Source organism: Nycticebus coucang, chromosome 12, assembly GCF_027406575.1.
Source record: "Nycticebus coucang isolate mNycCou1 chromosome 12, mNycCou1.pri, whole genome shotgun sequence".
Lineage (NCBI taxonomy): Eukaryota > Metazoa > Chordata > Mammalia > Primates > Lorisidae > Nycticebus > Nycticebus coucang.
Genome location: NC_069791.1, coordinates 9426535 through 9447864, shown reverse-complemented (window position 1 = coordinate 9447864; position 21330 = coordinate 9426535). Strand labels below are relative to the sequence as shown.

The following is a 21330-nucleotide window of genomic DNA, read 5'->3' as shown; positions in this document are numbered from 1 at the left end:
TCAGCCAGTGATGCTCCCAGTTCTCAGTCACCACTGCTGGTCCCAGGGATTGTGTAGGGTTCATGCTGCCTCCGGAAAATGTCCCCTAAACAGGTGAGGGAACGGGCAGCACATAATGGTGTTAAGAACAGGGACCTTGGGGCGGCTCCTGTGGCTCAGTGGGTAGGGTGCTGGCCCCACTGGCCCCGGCCAAAACTGCAACAATAAAATAGCCAGGCGTTGTGGCGGGTGCCTGTAGTCCCAGCTACTCGGGAGGCCGAGGCAAGAGAATCGCCTAAGCCCAGGAGCTGGAGGTTGCTGTGAGCTGTGTGAGGCCACGGCACTCTACCGAGGGTGATACAGTAAGACTCTGTCTCTACAAAAAAAAGAAAAGAAAAAAGAACAGGGACTCTGGCAGCAGATACTTGGATGCAGATGTGATTGAAGATACAAAGTGATGGCACAGCTGTGACTGCGGGTCATATATTCTATATAATACAGAATATAGTACAGCACCATCTTGCCTGAGTTCGGGAGTCTGATATCAACCTGAGCAAGAGCAAGACCCTGTCACTCCTAAAAACAGAAAAACTGGAGAGGTTTTGAGGCAGGTGGCCAGAGTTCCAGCTATTCGGAAGGTTAAGGCAAGAGGATCACCTGAGCTCAAGAGTTTGAGGTTTCTGTGAGCTATAATGCATCAGCACCCTAGCCTAGGCAACAGAGTGAGACTTTGTCTCATTAAAAAAAAAAAAAAAAAAAAAATCCCAGAAGATTATACGAGGCATGGAAACCTTTTTTGTTTTTTTGAGACAGAGTCTCACTTGTCACCCTGGGTAGAGTGCTGTAACATCACAGCTCATAGTAATCTCAAACTCTTGGGCTTAAGCGATTCTCTTGCCTCAGCCTCCCAAGTAGCTGGGACTACAGGTGCCTGCCACAACACCCGGCTATTTTTATTTTTTGGTTGTAGTTGTCATTGTTGTTTGGCAGGCCCGGGCTGGATTCAAACCTGCCAACTCCTGTGTATGTGGCTGGTGCCCTACCCACTGAGCTACAGGCACCAAGCCTGGAAATCTTTTTTTTTTTTTTTTGAGACAGAGCCTCAGGCTGTCGTCCTGGGTAGAGTGCCGTGGCATCACAGCTCATAGCAACCTCCACTCCTGGGCTCAAGCAAGTCTCCTGCCTCTGCCTCCCAAGAAGCTGGGACTACAGCGCCCACCACAACGCCCGGCTATTTTTTGGTTGCAGCCGTCGTTGTTTGGCAGGCCCGGGTTGGATTCGAACCCGCCAGCTCAGGTATATGTGGCTGGCGCCTTAGCCACTTGAGCCACAGGCGCTGAGCCGGAAACCTTTTTATAAATTTTTTTTTTTTTTTTTTTGCAGTTTTTGGCCGGGGATGGGTTTGAACCCACCACCTTCGGCATATGGGGCTGGTGCCCTACCCCTTTGAGCCACGGGTGCCGCCCATATAAATTTTTTTTTAAACCCAGTCTTGGTGCATGTGGCCAGCGCCCTAACCACTGAGCTACAGTCATCGAGCCCCTTTTTATTTTTTATTTATTTATGTATGTATTTATTTATTTATTTTAGAGACAGAGTCTAACTTTACTGCTCTCGGTAGAGTGCCCTGACATCACAGTTCATAGCAACCTCAAACTTCTGGGCTTAGGCGATTCTCTTGCCTCAGACTCCCAAGTAGCTGGGACTACAGGTGCCCACCACGATGCCTGGCTATTTTTTTTTTGCAGTTTGGCCAGGGCTGGGTTTGAATCCACCACCCTATGGGGCCGGCGCCCTACTCACTGAGCCACAGGTGCCGCCAGCGAGCCCCATTTTATAAAATTAAAAACAAATGATAACAACAAAAAAATTAACATCCTGCCGAAAAACCCTAAGAATATAAAAATATAGGCCAGGCATGATGCCTCACACCTGTAATCCTAGCACTCTATGAAGCCAAAGTGAATGGACTGCTGGAAGTCAGGAATTTCAGACCAGCCTGAGCAAGACCCAGACACTATCTCTACTAAAAATAGAAAAACTGAGGCAAGAGGATCACTGGAGCCCAAGAGTCTGAGGTTGCTGTGAGCTATGATAATGCCACGGTATACTACCCAGGACAACAAAGCAAGATAGAGTCTTACTATGTCACCCTGGGTAGAGTGCTGTGGCGTCATAACTCACAGCAACCTCCAACTCTTGGGCTCAAGCGATTCTCTTGCCTCAGCCTCCCAAGTAGCTGGGACTACAGGCACCCGCCACAGTGCCTGGCAATTTTTTGTTGCAGTTGTCATTGTTGGTTAGCTGGTCTTGGCCGGGTTCAACCCGCCACCTTTATTATATGTGGCTGGTTGTGTAACCACTGTGCTGTGAACACCAAGCCTATACATACATGCTATATATACTTTTGGAATATATATAGGTAAGACAAAATTATGCAGAAAAGAAAACAAAGAGGGAACACAAAATTCAGTTCAGGATCGCATTTACCTTGGACTGCGGGGGAAAGGGGGAAGATGTAGGGTGCATATGCATAACACATGTACGTGCTTGTCAAGAGTCTAGTTCTTCTTTTGGGTGAATGGTTAATAATGATGCTTAATCATTATTGAAAACAAATAGACTCAGGCGGTGCCTGTGGCTCAGTGGGTAGGGTGCCGACCCCATATACTGAGGGTGTTGGGTTCAAACCCGGCCCTGGCCAAACTGCAACAATAAAAAAAATAGCTGAGCATTGTGGCGGGCGCCTGCGGTCCCAGCTATTCAGGAGGCTGAGGCAGGATAATCGCCTAGGCCCAAGAGCTGGAGGTTGCTGTGAGCTGTGACGACATAGCACTCTACCGAGGGTGACAAAATAAGACCCTGTCTCTAAAAAAACAAACAAACAAATAGACTTGGTGCCTGTAGCTCAGTGGCTACGGCACCAGCCATATACACCGGAGCTGGCGGGTCTGAACCCAGCCCAGGCCTGCCAAACAACAATGACAACTGCAACCCAAAAATAGCTGGGTGTTGTGGCAGGCGCCTGTAGTCCCAGCTACTTGGGAGGCTGAGGCATGAGAATCGCTTAAGCCCAAGAGTTTGAGGTTGCTGGGAACTGTGATACCACAGCACTCTACAAAAGGTGACATAGCGAGACTCTGTTTCAAAAAAACAAACAGACAAAAACAAAACAAAAAAAAAAAAAAATAAGGGAGCCATATATAAGCCAACGAAAAGAAGGTACCATAGGGGCGGCGCCTGTGGCTCAGTTGGTAAGGCGCCGGGCCCATATACTGAGGGTGGCGGGTTCAAACCCGGCCCCGGCCAAACTGCAACCAAAAAATAGCCGGGCGTTGTGGCGGGCGCCTGTAGTCCCAGCTACTGGGGAGGCTGAGGCAAGAGAATCGCTTAAGCCCAGGAGTTGGAGGTTGCTGTGAGCTGTGTGAGGCCATGGCACTCTACCAAGGGCCATAAAGTGAGACTCTGTCTCTACAAAAAAAAAAAAAAAAGAAAAGAAGGTACCATAAACAAAGGAATATTCCTAAATATTCCAAATACCCAAAATCATGACGAATAACAGCAATGACAATAATACCTCCTTTGCCACTGTCTAGCTGGGCAAGTTCTCCCCACTAGATATAGAATCCAGGAGGGTGGGGAACATCTGATTTTTCTTTTTTCTTTTCTTTTCTTTTTTTTTGGAGACAGAGTCTCACTTTGTCACCCTGGGTAGAGTGCCGTGGCATCATAGCTGACAGCAACCTCAAACTCCCGGGTTCAAGGGATAGTCTTGCCTCAGCCTCCCGAGCAGCTGGGACAACAGATGTCTGCCACAATGCCTGGCTATTTTGTTTTTTCTTTTTTTAAGAGATGGGGTCGCTCTTGCTCAGGCTGGTCTCAAACTTCTGAACACAGGTGATCCACTTGCCTTGGCCTCCCAGAGTGCTAGGATTATAGATGAGAGCCAACATGCCCACCCTAGGCCAGCCTTTTTAAGGAAAACAAAACAAAGCCCCAAAAAAAAATTTTTTTAAAGGTTATGTCTGAGCTTGGTGCCTGTAGCTCAGTGGTTAGGGTGCCAGCCACATATATCAGAGCTGGTGGGTTTAAACCCAGCCCGGACCTGCTAAACAACAATGACAACTGCAACCAAAAAATAGCTGGGCATTATGGCGGGCAGCTATAGTCCCAGCTACTTTGGAGGCTGAGGCAAGAGAATCACCTAAACCCAAGAGTTTGAGGTTGCTGTGACCTGTGAAACCACGACCCTCTACCAAGGGCAACATAGTGAGACTCTGTCTCAAAAAAATAAATAAATAGGCTCGGTGCCTGTGGCTCAAGCGGCTAAGATGCCAGCCACATACACCTGAGCTGGCGGGTTCAAATTCAGCTCGGGCCTGCCAAACAACAATGATGGCTGCAACCAAAAAATAGCCGGGCGTTATGGCAGGTGCCTGTAGTCCCAGCTACTTGGGAGGCAGAGGCAGGAGAATCACCTGAGCCCAGGAGTTGGAGGTTGCTGTGAGCTGTGATGCCACAGCACTCTTCCCAGAGTGACAGATTGAGGCTCTGTATCAAAATAAATAAATAAATATAAATAAAGGGTATATCTGCCTTGAGAAGTGGGACTTCAGCCTTGCACTGGCCCCTGCGTGGTATGGGTGGGGTTCTCACTAATACCAGGGCACTGGCAGTCTCTGAGAAATCTTCCATCAGGCTTCCTGGACCTTCTGCTTCCTGGTGCTGTTGGTGAACCAGCAAACACAATGAGCAGAGCTGGAAAGTGAAGAAAAGTTCCATGTCCAGCGCCTGGCTTGTGTGACGACTCCTACTCACCTGGATGAGACCAGAGATGCTCATACCAGGGGCAGCAGGACATACTGACAAGTACTGGCAATTAAGTTCTTGAACTCATCCTATTAAAAGTGCTACATACGTGGGCGGCGCCTGTGGCTCAGTGAGCAGGGCGCCGGCCCCATATACCGAGGATGGAGGGTTCAAACCCAGCCCCGGCCGAACTGCAACAAAAAATAGCCGGGCGTTGTGGCGGGCGCCTGTAGTCCCAGCTACTCGGGAGGCTGAGGCAGGAGAATCGCTTAAGCCCAGAAGCTGGAGGTTGCTGTGAGCTGTATGATGCCACGGCACTCTACCGAGGGCTTTAAAGTGAAACTCTGTCTCTACAAAAAAAAAAAAGCTACATACGTAATTGCTGAATAATATCACTAGGTCACCTTGAAGTACTCCTCTTGGGAAGCTATGCACCCACACCAGTTCCTAATCCATCCTTCAAAGCACTTTTCCTAGAATGAGTTCATGAATTTAATTGTCAGAACTCACACAAGGTCAGCTCTGATGGCTGTTTTAGAAAAAGCGTTCCCCTCCCACTGTCCCCAGGTCCTATAATCTACCCATCCAGGAAGCCTCAAGCAAAGCACCTGGAGCAAGTCACCCAAACTCCTGAGTGTATTTGGTCATTCATGGGCCTATTTGCATTGTATTAAACATAGCTTATGTTGTGGCAGGCACCTGTGGTCCCAGATACTCAGGAAGCTGAGGCAAGAGAATCACCTAAACCCAAGTGCTGGAGCTTGCTGTGAACTGTGACGCTACAGCACTCTACCGAGGGCAACAAAGTGAACCTCTGTCTCTAAAAAACAAACAAACAAAAACATGGCTTATGATGCAGAGAGCAGGGGTCCTGCCCGCTTTGCCCATTCCTTAGAGTCATATCAGCCAACTGCCTTCATTACCTGGCCAGTGTCACCCCTCTTCTCTGGAGAAGAGACTGTTGTTTACCCAGGTAACCAGTTTGGCTATAGCTGTGTAGGGCAGTGTCAAGGTAGAAGGAAACTGAGGTGAGGATGGCTCCTGTGCTCTGAGGCAGGACATAGGTGCCAGAGAGGGTTAAACCAGTGTGCACAGAGCAGTGCCGGTCAGAGCTGGATTTGTGATCTCACCAAAAACCCGTCCTAGGCTCACCATCACCAGCCAAGGCTGGCTGCAAAGGGTGAGAGATTGTGCCAGGACTTCTGCTGGGGCATAAGACCCCAGGGAAAACCCTTACAAAGATCAGGGTGCTTGGCCAGATGCCGTGGCTCACACTTGTAATCCTAGTGCTCTGGGAGGCCAAGGTGGGTGGATTGTCTGAGCTCATGGGTTCAAGACCAGCCTGAGCAAAAGCAAGGTCCCATCTCTAAAAAAAGAAAAAGAAAATAGCTAGGCGTGTGGCAGGTGCCTATAGTCCCAGCTACTTGGGGGGACTGAGGCAAGAGGATCACTTGAGCCCAAGAGTTTGAGGTTGCTGTGAGCTATGATACCACGGCATTTTACTGAGGGCGACAAAGTGAGACTGTCTCAAAAAAAAAAAATCAGGTGCTCAAGCTTTCAGTCAGTACCTCTCTCTAAAACCAGCGGCTCCCCAGGTCCTGGGATACAGAGGAAGGAGATGGAGTAGGCAAAATCAAGCTGTCTGCACAGGCTAGCAGGGTCTGCCCTACCCTTCCCCCGCTAGTGTCCCACCCTTCTCCTCCTCATCCTCACTCTCTTCCCTTGTTTCCTTAAAAATCCCACCAGGAAAAAAATCCATAAGTCTGTGTGTGTTAAACATGAGGTTCTGCCTCTGTGGCTGTGTTTGAAAAAATAAAGTTTAAAAAAAAAAAAAAATCCCACCAGGAGGGCGGCGCCTGTGGCTCAGTCGGTAAGGCACCGGCCCCATATACCGAGGGTGACGGGTTCAAACCCGGCCCCGGCCAAACTGCAACCAAAAAATAGCCGGGCGTTGTGGCGGGCGCCTGTAGTCCCAGCTGCTCGGGAGGCTGAGGCAAGAGAATCGCTTAAGCCCAGGAGTTGGAGGTTGCTGTGAGCTGTGTGAGGCCACGGCACTCTACCGAGGGCCATAAAGTGAGACTCTGTCTCTACAAAAAAAAAAAAAAAAAATCCCACCAGGACCAGTGATGATGGCTCACACTTGTAATCCTAGCACTTTGGGAGGCCAAGGTGGGAGGATCCTTTAGGGTCAGGGGTTTGAGACTAGCCTGAGCAATACTAAAATCCTATCCTCGCCTGTAGTCCCTGCTACTTGGGAGGCTAGGCAAGAGAATTGCTTAAGCCCAAGAGTTTGAGGTTGCTGTGAGCTCTGACGCCACGGCACTCTATCAAGGGTGACATAGTGAAACTCTGTCTCAAATAAATAAATAAATTAATTAATTAATTAAACCACAAAAAAACCTATCCCATCTTTACATAAAATAGAAAAATTAGCCATACATGGTGGCAAATGCCAGTAGTCCCTGCTACTCAAGAGGCCAAGGCAGGAGGTTCTCTTGAATTCATGACTTTGAGGATGCAGTGAGGCATGATGAGGCCATTGCATTCTAGCCCAGGGGACAGAGTGAGACCCTATCTCAAAAAATCAACTGGGGGTAGCACCTGTGGCTCAAGGAGTAGGGCACTGGCCCCATATACCAGAGGTAGCAGGTTTAAACCCGGCCCTGGCCAAAACAAACAAACAAACAAACGCAGAAAAACAACCAACCAGGCTAGTTGCAGTGACTTACACCTGTAATCCTAGCACTCTGGGAGGATGAAGCATGTGGATTGCTTGAGCTCAGGAGTTTGAAACCAGCCTAACCAACAGTGAGACCCTGGCTCTAAAAAAAAAAAAGATGGGGGTTATGGCAGGTGCCTGAAGTCCCAACTACTTGAGAAGCTGAAGCAAGAGGATCTCTTGAGCCCAAGAGTTGGAGGTTTCTGTGAGCTATGACACCCCGGCACCCTACCCAGGGTGACGGAGTGAGACTGTCTCAAAAACAAACAACAATAAAAAAACCTAAAGAAATCCAACCATCCCAGCCAGGCCTTAGCCTCTTAATTCTACACCTACTGACTCCTAAGTACCTGATCTGGGAGGAGGAAAAAAAGACTGAAAGAGAGAATAAGGGAGTGGGGAGAGGAGAAGCTGCCACTTGGTTCGACTGTGATTTGGTAGTGGATAAGAGGAGAGGTTTTGGCTTTTAATAGGATGGAGTCGATACAGAAAGATGGTGAACTCTCCTTTCCTCAGGAATCTTACCTCCCAGATTACCATTTTGCCCGCCTGGCCCAGAGTCTCTGTTGGATATGTTCCAGTCTGGAGAATACTTTTAGGTCTAGGTGAGTGGAATTAGGAAGTGAGAAACAGGCAGCCAGAGAGACTGCATTCCTCTGATCAGGGTACACCTTGTCTCCTTCCTTCAGCTGGCCAAGTAGAGAGAGCCTCATCTGCCACCTCCCCCACCTGGCTGCAGGTGACCTTGCCCTCCCCCACACTCACCCCCTTAAGTACTTGTGCTCACACCTAGGCACTCACACTACAGCCTTGGCTATTTTCCCTCCTATGAAGCTCTCTCCTTTAGCTTTTGACCCCAGACTCACCGAGTGAAGGGTATGAGCTGACAATGGCTCTGTCAACCAGCCATGCTTACAGACATGCAGAGACCCATCCTTCCACTCCCTAACTATCTTTATGAAGCTGAGTTTCAGGCTTTGTGCCTGTAGCACACGGGTTATGGCACCAGCCACATACATTGAGGGTGGCAGGTTCGACCCTGGGCCAGCTAAAACAATGACAACTGCAACAACAACAAAAAAAAATAGCCAGGCCTTGTGGTGGGCGCCTGTCGTTCCAGCTACTTGAGAGGCTGAGGCAAGAGAATTGCTGATGCCCAAGACTTTGAGGTTGCTGTGAGCTGTGATGCCACAGCACTCTACCCAGGGCGACATAGTGAGACTCTGTCTCAAAAAAAAAAAAAGAGGACGGCACCTGTGGCTCAAGGAGTAGGGCGCAGGTCCCATATACCAGAGGTGGTGGGTTCAAACCTGGCCCTGGCAAAAAAAAAAAAAAAAGAAAGAAAATGAAACTGAGTTTCAGGAGCCAAGAGGTAAAGTGGAAAGCTAAAAGTGAGGATCTGGTAAAAAATAATAATTCCAGGAAAGGCAAAATGGGGACATCCCTATCACGTCTGTATGGGCTAGGGTTCTTTTAAGGGGTTGCAAAAGTTTTTTAGCTGTAGATTTCTCTTTTCTTTCTTTCTGGCCTTAAGTAAACATACAAACATTTTAAATGTTTTTTTCCAATAAGAACTATAGAAGTGAGGAAAGGATTTATAAGTAACAAATTTTGTTTTTGTTTTTGAGACAGAGCCTCAAGCTGTCACCCTGGGTAGAGTGCTGTGGCATCACAGCTCACAGCAACCTCCAACTCCTGGGTCAAGCGATTCTCTTGCCTCAGCCTCCCAAGTAGCTGGGACTACAGGTACCTGCCACAACACCCAGCTATTTTTGGTTGCAACGGTCATTGTTGTTTGGCGGGCCTGGGATGGATTTGAACCCACCAGCTCAAGTGTATGTGGCTAGTACCTTAGCTGCTTGAGCCACAGGCGTGGAGCCATAAGAACAAATTTGACTAGTTACAAAGTTATAAATCTTGATAGCTTGTAGTAGTAATCATTCTAGGGTCTCATTTATCTGTACACTTAATTATCTCTCTGTCTCTCTCTCTTTGTTTTTTTGGTCATAGGATCTTGCTCTGTTGCCCAGGCTGGAGTGCAGTGGCATGATCATAGCTCACTGCAACCTCCAACTAGTCCTGGCCTCAAGTGATTCTCCTGCCTTGGCCTCCTAAAGTGTTGGGATCATAGGCCTAAGTCACCACGCCCGGCTTTAATTATCTCCTGATTACTAACGATCAGCTTTTCAAACTCTATATTCCTGGGGCCAGTTTACTCCTGGCTTCATTAAAGAAGTCTCCAGTCTGCAAGGTGGTGACACCTGTAATCCCAGCACTTTGGGAGACCAGGCCAAAAGTTCAAGACCAGCCTGTGCAACATAGAGAGTGAGAAGTGAGCCTGCCCTGACCCCATCTCTACAAAAAAAAAAAAGTCTGGGCATGGTGGCTCCCGCCTGTTCCTAATACTCTAAGAAGCTGAGGAGGGTGGATTGCTTGAGTTCATGAGTTTGAGACCAGCCTGAGCAAAAAGTGAGACCCCCATCTCTATTAAAAACAGAAAAACTGACTGGGAACCTGTGGCTCAAGTGGCTAAAATGCCAGCCACATACACCTGAGCTGGCAGGTTCGCATCCAGCCTGGGCCCGCCAAACAACAATGACAGCTGTGACCAAAAAATAGCTGGATGTTGTGGCAGGCGCCTATAGTCCCAGCTACTTGAGAGGCAGAGGCAGGAGACTCGCTTGAGCCCAGGAGTTGGAGGCTGCTGTGAGCTGTGATGCCACGGTACTCTACCCAGGGTGAGAGCTTGAGGCTGTGTCTCAAAACAAACAAACAAACAAACAAACAAACAAAAAACAGAAAAACTAAGGCAAGAGGATGACTGGAGCCCAAGAGCTGGAGGTTGCTGTGAGCTATGACACTATAGCACTCTACCCAGGGTGACAGCTTGAGACTCTGTCTCAAAAAAAAGAAAAATTAGCCAGGTGTGGGTGTGCCTACCTTTAGTACCAACTATTCAGAAGGCTGAGGCTGGAAAGTCAATTGAGCCCAGGAGTTCGAGGTTACAGTGACCTATGATCATGCCAAAGTACTCCAGTCTGGGAGACAAGAGTGAAACTCTTTCTTAAAAAAACAATAAAAGAAGAGGCGTGGTGTAATGGCTCACTCCTGTAATCCTAGCACTCTAGGAGGCTGAGGTGGGAGGATACCTTGAGCTCAGGAGTTGGAGACCAGCCTGAGCAAGAGCAAGAACCTGTCTACCCAAAATGGCGGGTTGTAGTGGCGGGTTCCTGTAGTCCCAGTTTGTTGGGAGGCTGAGGCAGGACAATCACTTGAACTCAGGAGTTTGATGTTGCTATGAGTTAGGCTGGAGCCACGGCACTCTAGCCTGGGTGACAGCATGAGACCCTGTCACCATCAATCAATCAAGCAAGCAATCAAGAGAAGGCTCCATTTCTCAGTCCCAAGAGAGTGCTATAAAAGCATAATCCAGGGGCGGTGCCTGTGGCTCAAAGGAGTAGGGTGCAGGCCCCATATACTTGAGACGGCGGGTTCAAACCCGGCCCCGGCCAAAAACTGCAAAAAAAAAAAAAAGCATAATCCACATTAATAGGGAGCTAGTGGTCTTACATAACTTAAGAAGTCCACAGAAAGAGCTATTTTTCTTTCTTCATTTCTCCACAATGAGTTACATGTGATTATCAAAGCCACTTCTGAGATTGTTCAGGACTGACTCACCACCTTTTTGCAGCTATTCCCTAGCTGCATGTCATCAGGAACTAATGAATGACCCAGGCTTTTTTTGTTTTTGAGACGGAGTCTCATTATGTCACCCTCCGTAGTGTGCCATGGTGTCACAGATCACAGCAACCTCAAACTCTTCAGCTTAAGCAATTCTCTTGCCTCAGCCTCCTAAGTAGCTGGGGCTACAGGTGCCTGCCACAACGCCTGGCTATTTTTTTGTTGTAGTTGTCATTGTTGTTTGGCAGGCCCGGGCTGGATTCAAACCCGCCAGCTCCGGTGTATGTGGCTGGTGCCCTAGCCGCTGAACTACAGGCGCTGAGCCAATGAACCAGGTTTTTGTTTCATTAAAATACAGTAGAACATCGTAAGTTGACCACCCAATGGACTGTAACAAACTGGCCTGTTAGGAGGTGGTCAACAAAAGGAACTAGGCCTGCTAAACTGATATGTACATGTGGTACATTCTGGCTTATGAAAATTAGGTCAACTTAAGGAGGTGGCCAGAGCAGGGAGGTGGTCAGCCATGGAGGGTCTACTGCAGTAGACCTGTGGGTTGCAACCCACAGGAACTGTATTAAAGGGCCGCGGCATTAGGAAGGTTCAGAACCATTGGTCTACGGTATCTACTTTGCTGGTCTTGCAGAGTCGTATGAGGATAAAATGAGATATACTCAAGTAACATACACGTGAAATTAGCTGCCTTAAATCAAAGTGTAAATGAATTGATTTGTGAATTAATCATTTATTAACATAATTTATTATTATCAAATATGGAACAGCCTCTGTAGTGACTGTAGTGACTTCAATATGGGTGACTACAGATATGATTCTCGCTAGGTGATCATCCATCTCTGCTTCTAGCACGTGGACTCTGTATCCCAGCTCCATACTCAGAATGCCAGTTCAGCACGTAACCCAGCTCCATTGTGTGGACAGTTTCAGTAGGACAAAGGCCCCAGCCTAGCACAAGCCAACCAAGCAGCCCCTTTGGCTACTGTCTGATCACCCCCCTTCTCTCTCTTTCTCTGGTTATGCTTTGCTGACTGCTGACTCCTGGCAAAGTCCAGAATAATCACCAAGCTCTGAGTGTATCATCTCTCTCCCATCCACAGTTAAGGGCTCCAATTAGCCCTTAAATCAGGACATGACCCCTACATAGTAGAAATACAGTAATCCAAGAAATAGAGTGATAAAGGGATTTGCGTGTCCAATCTTTGGCTCCTTTTCTCCCTTCCTTAACTAGGGAGTCAGGAACAACCTCAAGCCAGACAGTCCAATGGTCACCGTGGGTAGGGTCCTGTTCTAAGCTCTTTATATTTGTTATCCCATGCATTAGTATTCCCTAGGGTTGCACCTTCAGCTTATTTCTTATTTACTTTAGTCTATACTCTCTTCTTGGATGGCCTCATCTACAACCACCTCTCTCTTTAAATTTATATTCATTTTCACCTGGTTGTCCCATAGACACTTCAACCTCAGCCAGTCCAAAACTGAACTAATTATCTTCCTCCCGTCCAAACATGCTTTCCCTTCTGTATCCCCTTATTAAGTCAGAAACCTATGAATCAATCCTCTCACTCCCACCCAATCAGTCACCAAAGCTCCACTAATTCTATTTCTTATTTTATAAGAAATATATATATATATATATACACACATAGAGAGAGAGAAAGAGAGAGAGGTGGTTGCCCTTGGTAGGGTGATGTGGCCTCACAGCTCACAGCAACCTCAAACTCTTGGGCTCAAGTGATTCTCTTGCCTCAGCCTCCCAAGTAGCTTGGACTACAGGCACCTGCCACAACGCCTGACTGTTTTAAGAGACAAGGTCTCAGTCTGCCTCAGGCTGGTCTCCAACCTGTGAGCTCAGGCAACACACCTGCCTCGGCCTCCTAGTGCTAGGATTATAGGCGTGACCACCGCATCTGGCCTCCAATTCTATATCTTAGATAGCTAAGTTCACACCACGTCTCACTGGAGAATTCTAGTGGTGTCAGATCCTGATTGTCTCTGTTGCTAGTCTCCTCCCCTACAATTCATTCTCCCTGTTATCTTTTTTTTTTTTTTTTTTGTAGAGACAGAGTCTCACTGTACCACCCTGGGTAGAGTGCCGTGGCGTCACACGACTCACAGCAACCTCTAACTCTTGAGCTTACCCGATTCTCTTGCCTCAGCCTCCCGAGCAGCTGGGACTACAGGCGCCCGCCACAACGCCCGGCTATTTTTTTTGTTGCAGTTTGGCCGGGGTTGGGTTTGAACCCGCCACCCTCGGCATATGGGGCCAGCGCCCTACTCACTGAGCCACAGGCGCCGCCCTCTGCCTGTTATCTTTATATAAGTACCTATAATTTGTCATTTTCCTGTCTTCCCTTCAATGATTCCTGAAAACCAGGTATTCAGACCTAGTGTGGTGGCTCACACCTATATTCTTAGCACTCTGGGAGGCCACAGCAGGAGGATCCCGTGAGCTTGGAAGTTTAAAATCAGCTTGAGCAAGAGCAAAACCCCCGTCTCTACTAAAAATAGAAAAATTAGCTAGGCATTGTAGTAGGAGCCTGGAGTCCCAACTACGAGGAAGGCTGAGGCAAGAGGATTGCTTCAGCCCAAGAGTTTGAGGCTGCTGTGAGCTAGGTTAATACCACAGCATTCTAGGCCAGGCAACAGAGTGAGACTGCCTCAAACAAACAAACAAACAAAGAAGTATTCAACAAGTATTCAAACTCCTCATCATGGCATACACAGCCATTCAAAATCCACCTTTGACTTTTCCAACTGCTTTCCTATCTCCCCAACGTGTGACTCTGGCAATATTGTGTTCCTATGGTTCCTTAAACACTCCATTCTATTTCAAAACTCAGTGCTCTAGCCTAAGCTGTTTTCTCTGCCTCAAATGTCATTCCCCCTTTTGTCTATTAAGTAAAATTCAATGATTTTCTAATTATTATGCATGAAAGTTAAGAATTACAATACAGGGGCAGTGCCTGTGGCTCAAAGGAGTAGGGCGCTGGCCCCATAAGCCAGAGGTGGCGGGTTCAGACCCAGCCCTGGCCAGAAACTGCAAAAAAAAAAAAATTATAATATAGTCCAGGAACACTGGATCATGCGTGTAATCCCAGCACTTAAGAGGCAAAGGCGGGTGGATTGCCTGCACTCACAGGTTCAAGACCAGCTTGAGCCAGAATTATACTTTACCTCTAAAAATAGCCAGGCATTGTGGCACCGGTAGTCCCAGCTAGTAGGGAAGCTGAGGCAAGAGAATCACTTGAGCCTAAGAATTTGAGGTTGCTGTGAGCCATGACATCATGGCACTCTACCAAGGGTGACAAAGTGAAACTCTGTCTTAAAAAAAAAAAAACTGGGAGGCTGAGGCAAGAGAATCGCCTAAGCCCAAGAGCTGGAGGTTGCTGTGAGCTGTGATGCTACAGCACTCTATGGAGGGCAACGGAGTGAAACTCTGTCTCAAAAAAAAAAGGAGGCACCTGTGGCTCAGTGGGTAGGGCGCTGGCCCCATATGCCGAGGGTGGCGGGTTCAAACCCAGCCCCAGCCAAACTGCAACAAAAAAATAGCCGGGCATTGTGGCGGGCACCTGTAGTCCCAGCTACTTGGGAGGCTGAAGCAAGAGAATCGCCTAAACCCAGGAGTTGGAGGTTGCTGTGAGCTGTGATGCCATGGCACTCTACTGAGGGTGATAAAAGTGAGACTCTGTCTCTAAAAAAAAGGCAGTGCCTGTGGCTCAGTGAGTAGGGCACTGGACCCACATACCGATGGTGGCGGGTTCAAACCCAGCCCGGGCCAGCTAAACAACAATGACAACTGCAACAAAAAATAGCTGGGCATTGTGGCAGGCACCTGTAGTCCCAGCTACTTGGGAGGCTGAGGCAAGAGAATCACCTAAGCCCAGGAGTTGGAGGTTGCTGTGAGCTGTGTGGCGCCATGGACACTCTACCAAGGGTGAGAAAGTGAGACGAAAGAAAAGAAAAGAAAGAAAGACTTATAATACAACAAGCAATGAGGCAAGTAAATCACATGAAAGATGAAGATAAGTTTGTCAGATGAATGGTCAGTCTGTAAAAGTGAAATAGTACAAGAGGTGACAGGAGTAGGGAATGAAGTAATGGATGTGTGTCTTAAATCAGTGTGAGAGATGTGTTGTGATTACTCCAGCCCTCGCTCCAGGATGGAACTGAAGGAGAAATCCTACAGAAACACAATCCTGGGAACTTCCTCTTGCTACTACCAAAATGCAAAATATCCATACAGCATGACTTTCCTGAAGGAAATCTCTCTTCCCAACACTTTGCTCCTAGGCTTAAAAGGAAACAGCTCTCCTCTCTTATTAAGCCAACTTAAACGTCTGGGTCAAACTGACCCCTGGTGGAGCTAATGAGCTACTGCAAAAATGTAAACAAAAACCCTCTCCTTTTATATTCATTTATTTATTCATTCAAAACCAATGAGCGCATATTCTGCGGTAAGGTAAATACTGAGTCCTTTGGGCACAGAGAATACATTCTTTTTCTTTTTTAGAGACAGAGTCTCACTTTATCACCCTCGGTAGAGTGCTGTAACATCACAGCTCACAGCAACCTCCAGCTCTTAGGCTTAGGCGATTCTCTTGCCTCAGCCTCCCAAGTAGCTGGGACTACAGACGCCCGCCACAATGCCCGGCAATTTTTTTGTTGCAGTTTGGCTGGGGTCGGGTTTGAATCCGAGCCTAATTTCTGTTTTTGTTTTTTTTTTTTGGCCAGGGCTGGGTTTGAACCCACCACCTCTGGCATATGGGACTGGCGCCCTACCCCTTTGAGCCACAGGCGCCGCCCTAATTTCTGTTTTTTTTGTTTTGTTTTGTTTTTTTTGTCACCCTCAGTAGAGTGCTATGTCATTACAGCTCACAGCAATCTCCAGCTCTTGGGCTTAGGCGATTCTCTTGCCTCAGCCTCCCGAGTAGCTGGGACTACAGGCACCTGCCACAAACCGCCTGGCTATTCTTCGTTGCGGTTTAGCTGGGGCCAGGTTCTAACCCGCCACCCTCGGTATATGGGGCTAGCATCCTACCCACCCTACCCACTGCTGCCCTAATTTCTCTTTTTTTTTTTTGTAGAGACAGAGTCTCACTTTACCGCCCTCGGTAGAGTGCCATGACGTCACAGGACTCACAGCAACCTCCAGCTCTTGGGCTTACGCGATTCTCCTGCCTCAGGCCCCCGAGCAGCTGGGACTACAGGCGCCCACCACAACGCCCGGCTATTTTTTTTTGTTGTTGCAGTTTGCCCAGGGCTGGTTTTGAACCCGCAACCCTCAGTATATGGGGCCGGCACCCTACCCACTAAGCCACAGGCGCCACCCCCTAATTTCTCTATTTTTAATAGAGACAGGTCTTGCTCTTGCTCAGGCTGGTCTCAAACTCCTGAGCTCAAGGGATCCTCTTGTCTCAGCCTCCCAGAGCGCTAGAATTACAGATGTGAGCTACCTCTCCTGGCCAGTAGATGCCTGTTTAAATATTCTCTCAGTAGCACTGGGGAGAATGGGAGATCAGGTCGAAGTCTGATGCAGTAGTCCTCGGGAGAAAAAATGTGACAGAGATATAAAGACAATCAGTTATGTGAGATGAAAAAGATAAAGAAGTCAAGGAATCACTGGTTTCTAGACAACTGGCTGGATATGGATTGCGGTTCATAGAGTCACGGCATCTAGGAGTGTCTATGGAAAAGAAGCCATACTCTGTAAAATAATTTAAAGAGATTTATTCTGAGCCAAATTTGGAGACGATGGCCTAGAGTCATGCTCAACAAGCATTGAGCAAGTAGTCTTGCTGTGGTAGGGTTACAGTTTGATTTTATACATTTTAGGGGGACAGGAATTATAGGTAAAGTCATAAATCAATACATGGAAGACATATATTGGTTTCGCATGTAAAGGTGGAACATCTCAAAGGCAGAGGGCTTACAGATTATAAATGTGTTCAAAGATTCTTTGGTTGAGAATTGGCTGAAAGAGTTAGGCTTTGTCTAATAGGCCAGAAGTCAGCAAAAAGGAACACTTGAGGTAAGAGTCTGTTAATTAGAGACAAACTACAGGACATATGCCCTGACTCAAGTGGTTTATTGCACATAAGAACCTGCAGGTATGTCTTGCATAAACTTAGACCTGCTAATGAGTCACAAAGGACATCTCTAAGAAGGCAGGAGGACATGAGGAGGCATGTCTGGTCTCCTTTCTCAAGGCTAGCAACTCAGTTTTAGGGTATTCCCTTGCCCGGGGGTTGGGACAGGGGAAATGTTAAGATTTTATTTTAGTTCACAGGAAGTGGTGGAAATTTGTGTAGGAAGATGAGATTAGCTCAGTTTGTGGTGACTGGGAGACATCAGGTTGGTAAGCTATTGAATATACAGATCTGGAACTTGGGAAATAAATATAGGATAGATATTTTGAAAGTCCTCCATAGGTGACAGTGGACTGCACCAGAGTAGATGAGAAACTCAGAGAGGGTATGTATACATATTAGGGAAGAAGATATTGGCTGAGATCTGAAACAGGTTGGGATTTTCTCACGTGCTTAACCATTTCTGCTTTTCTGGCTATCACTATTACTTTAGGGAAGACTCTCCTCATCACTTCTATATACTACAAATGATGCTTCTCCTTTGTTTTCCTGAACATCTTGTAGTCATTTCAATCTGGGCACATAGTTGTAACTGGTCCCCTAGTTGAACAAATTTCAATGATCTTTATATAATTCTCTCCCTTGACTACTTGACCTTTTCAGTTACTTCCCAGAAAAAGTATTCTGCAATGCAAAGGAGTCAAGATGCTGAAGATCCTACAGCACAATTCTTGTGGCCAAGAACCACCATCTCCCAGGACCTGCCCCAATGCATAGCCCCTTGTCAGTCATACCATGACCTACCCCACTGCGCAAGCCTTTTGTAAGATACACCACCACCTGCCCCAAGGCACACAAACCTTCCTTTAAAAGCCCATCACATCCTTTAAGTTTCTCCCATTCTCTGGGTAAGATGTCTATATCTATATAGATACAGATATATAAAATTTTGGCGGCACCTGTAGCACCCTTCCCACTGGGGCTGGCCACATACACCCAGGCTGGTGGATTTGAATCCGGCCAAGGCCAACTAAACAACAATGACAACTGTAACAGCAACAACAAAAAAATAGCCGGGTGTTGTGGCAGGCACCTGTAGTCCCAGCTACTCCGAAGGCTGAGGCAAGAGAATCTCTTAAGCCCCAGAGTTGGAGGTTGCTGTGAGCTGTGATGCCATGGCCCTCTACCAAGGGCGACATAGTGAGACTCTGTCTCAAAAATAAATAAATAAATAAATAATAAAATAAAATAATATATATTGTTAATATATATTATATATATATATTTTTTTAGACAGAAGCTAAGTATGTCACCCTAGGTAGAGTGCCGTAGCCTCACAGCTCACAGCAACCTCAAACTCTTGGGCTCAAGCGATTCTCTTCCTTCAGCCTCCCGAGTACCTGGGACTACAGGTGCCCCCCACAACGCCTGGCTTTATTTTGTTGTTGTTGCAGTGGTCATTGTTTAGCAGGCTTGGGCAGGGTTCGAACCCACCAGCCCCCGGGTATGTGTCCTGCGCCCCAGCCGCTGAACTACAGGGCACAGAGCAAAAATGTCTATCATATTAAAAATGCTTTTCTTGGGCTGGGGCGGTGGCTCACATCTGTAATCCTAGCACTCTGGGAGGCCCAGACGGGTGGATTGCTTGTAGCTCACAGGTTCTAGACCATCCTGAGGAAGAGCGAGACCCTGTCGGGCATTGTGACGGGCATCTATAGTCCCAACTAATCAGGAAGCTGAGACAAGTGATCTTCAGCCCAAGAGTTTGAGGATGCTGTGAGCTGTGACCCCCCAGCTCTACTGAGGGCACTCTACCCAGGGCAACAAGTGAGACTCTGTCTCTTTTTATTTCTTTCTTTCTTTATTTTTGAGACAGAGTCTCACTTTGCCTCCCGAGTAGCTGGGACTACAGGCGCCCGCCACAATGCCCAGCTATTTTTGTTGTTGTTGTTGTTGCAGTTGTCATTGTTGTTTTGGTAGACCTTGGCGAGGCTCTAACCCACCAGCCCCGGTGTATGTGGCTGGAGCCCTAGCTGCTGAGCTACAGGCGCCGAGCAGACTCTGTCTCAAAATAATAATAATAATAATAATTTCTTTTCTTCGTTATCAATCTTTTCTCAATAACTGGATCTTTGTGCAACGAGCAACTGAATCTAGACAGAAGTCCTGCAGTTTTGACAACATAGTGAGTGGTATTGCAATGGCCATTGCTGGCCCTTGAAAGATGGAACTATGTTTCGTTAAGCTATATTTAGACTATTCTCACTTAGTTTTTGTTAAGACCTAAGGGGCCGTATGTAATTTTTATTTTACAAATGAAAACACTAAGGCTCAGAGAAGCGATTTGCCCAAAGTGGAGTCAGGTTCAAATCTAGTTACTGTTTAATTCTATCCTTTAGGCATCTGACCACACCATCTCTCTAAAAACCCTATTTAGTTCAAACGCGAGCAGCAGTCCTCTCCGCGGAAAAACTTAATAAACCGCAACCGCGCTGGAACCAGGCCAGAAACCACAAAGTTGGCAGCCACCCGCTGCGCGTTGGCTCCTACGTCATCATGCTGCGCGGCCGCCTCTCGCACGCCACGCGACAGGACAGGATCTCCGCGCGGGGGGCGTGCCCTGGCTATCCATGGCGCAATATGGCGCTGCCCGTTGCTTGTTCTTTGCTCTTGTGCCGTTGGGGTGCCAAGCGATTGGGGATTGCCGCTGCAGAGGCCCGGAGAGGTAGGGTTATCTCTTTTTAATTTTCTTTTACCTCCAAAATGGTTTGTTATTCCCGGATCCCGCACCGAGGAACAACTTCAACCCTCTCGGGTCATTTTCCCTTTCCCCGTCTGCGCTGGTCTCGAGATTCCAAATCTGGGGCACCATCTGATTTAATCCCGGGGTTTTCCCAATCGGAGTTTTTCAGTTCTTAGGACTGCCTACACTACAGAGACCACACACTCTTGCCCGCTTGTCATTCTCTTGTTTCCTCGTGATTTTATAACTGCCTCATTCAGAACGAAATATTATCACTACTCCGAGGGTTCTTGCCTCTGTTATTACCACCATCTTTTTGTTCTGCCCGCAGGCATCAGTTTCAAACTGGAAGAAAAAACCGCCCACAGCAGCCTAGCACTCTTCAGAGGTGACACAGGTGTCAAATACGGCTTGGTGGGATTGGAGCCCTCCAAGGCCCTGAATGTGGAGCGCTTCCGGGAGTGGGCAGTGGTGCTGGCAGACACAGCGGTCACCAGTGGCAGACACTACTGGGAGGTGACAGTGAAGCGCTCCCAGCAATTCCGGATAGGCGTGGCAGATGTTGACATGGCTCGGGATAGCTGCATTGGTGCTGATGATCGTTCCTGGGTGTTCACCTATGCCCAGCGCAAGTGGCACACCATGTTGGCCAAGGAGAAAGCCCCAATTGAGGGTATTGGGCAGCCAGAGAAGGTGGGGCTGCTGCTGGAGTATGAGGCCCAGAAGTTGAGCCTGGTGGATGTGAGCCAGCTCTCTGTGGTCCACACATTACAGACAGATTTCCGGGGTCCAGTTGTACCTGCCTTTGCTCTTTGGGATGGAGAGCTGCTGACCCACTCAGGGCTTGAGGTGCCTGAGGGTCTCTAGTATGTCCATTACTGGAGTCCTTAATCATGCTGTTTGGCCAGCCTCCTTTTGAAAGCATTTGAAGCCTTATTTACTTTGCCACAAGCAACCTCTAGCTCTCACAGTTCATTGTTGAGTTCTCTGTGCAATATCTTAGTCATCTTCCTCTTTCCCCTCCTGTGAAAGCTAGACATACAGCCAACTCCCCAACTACTGCCAATTTCCTAGGCTCCCATGGACATACTTTCCCTTACTTGCTTCCTTCAGTGCCCTCGGCCTCCCTGTGTCCAGGCCTTTCTCAGACTGAGGTCTTCTTACATTTCAGCTTTGTTTGAATTTGTCATGGTGATATCTCTCCCTTGCTTTGCTCACATGTAACTTGTTCTTGGGGCTCTACTCAATCTCTCCAAAGTAAATCTTTTCTACCTCTGGCTAGAGGAGTGGTGCAG

At 47.7% G+C, this 21330-nt stretch overlaps 1 protein-coding gene across 1 annotated transcript; it reads left to right on the top strand.

Annotated features, from left to right (window-relative positions):
• The first annotated feature begins 19668 nt into the window (after positions 1-19668).
• SPRYD4 (SPRY domain containing 4) lies at positions 19669-21315 on the top strand. The gene is made up of 2 exons (XM_053557595.1): positions 19669-20017; positions 20367-21315. The coding sequence occupies exons 1-2, from the start codon at positions 19849-19851 to the stop codon at positions 20900-20902; spliced, it is 705 nt and encodes a 234-aa protein (XP_053413570.1). The 5' UTR covers positions 19669-19848; the 3' UTR covers positions 20903-21315.
• The last annotated feature ends 15 nt before the right edge of the window (positions 21316-21330 follow it).

Coding starts and splice junctions, on each gene's coding strand:
- SPRYD4 (XM_053557595.1), top strand. CDS start 19,849: ATGCTGCGCGGCCGCCTCTCGCACGCCACGCGACAGGACAGGATCTCC. Junction 20,018..20,366: donor CGCTGCAGAGGCCCGGAGAG/GTAGGGTTATCT, acceptor TTCTGCCCGCAG/GCATCAGTTTCAAACTGGAA.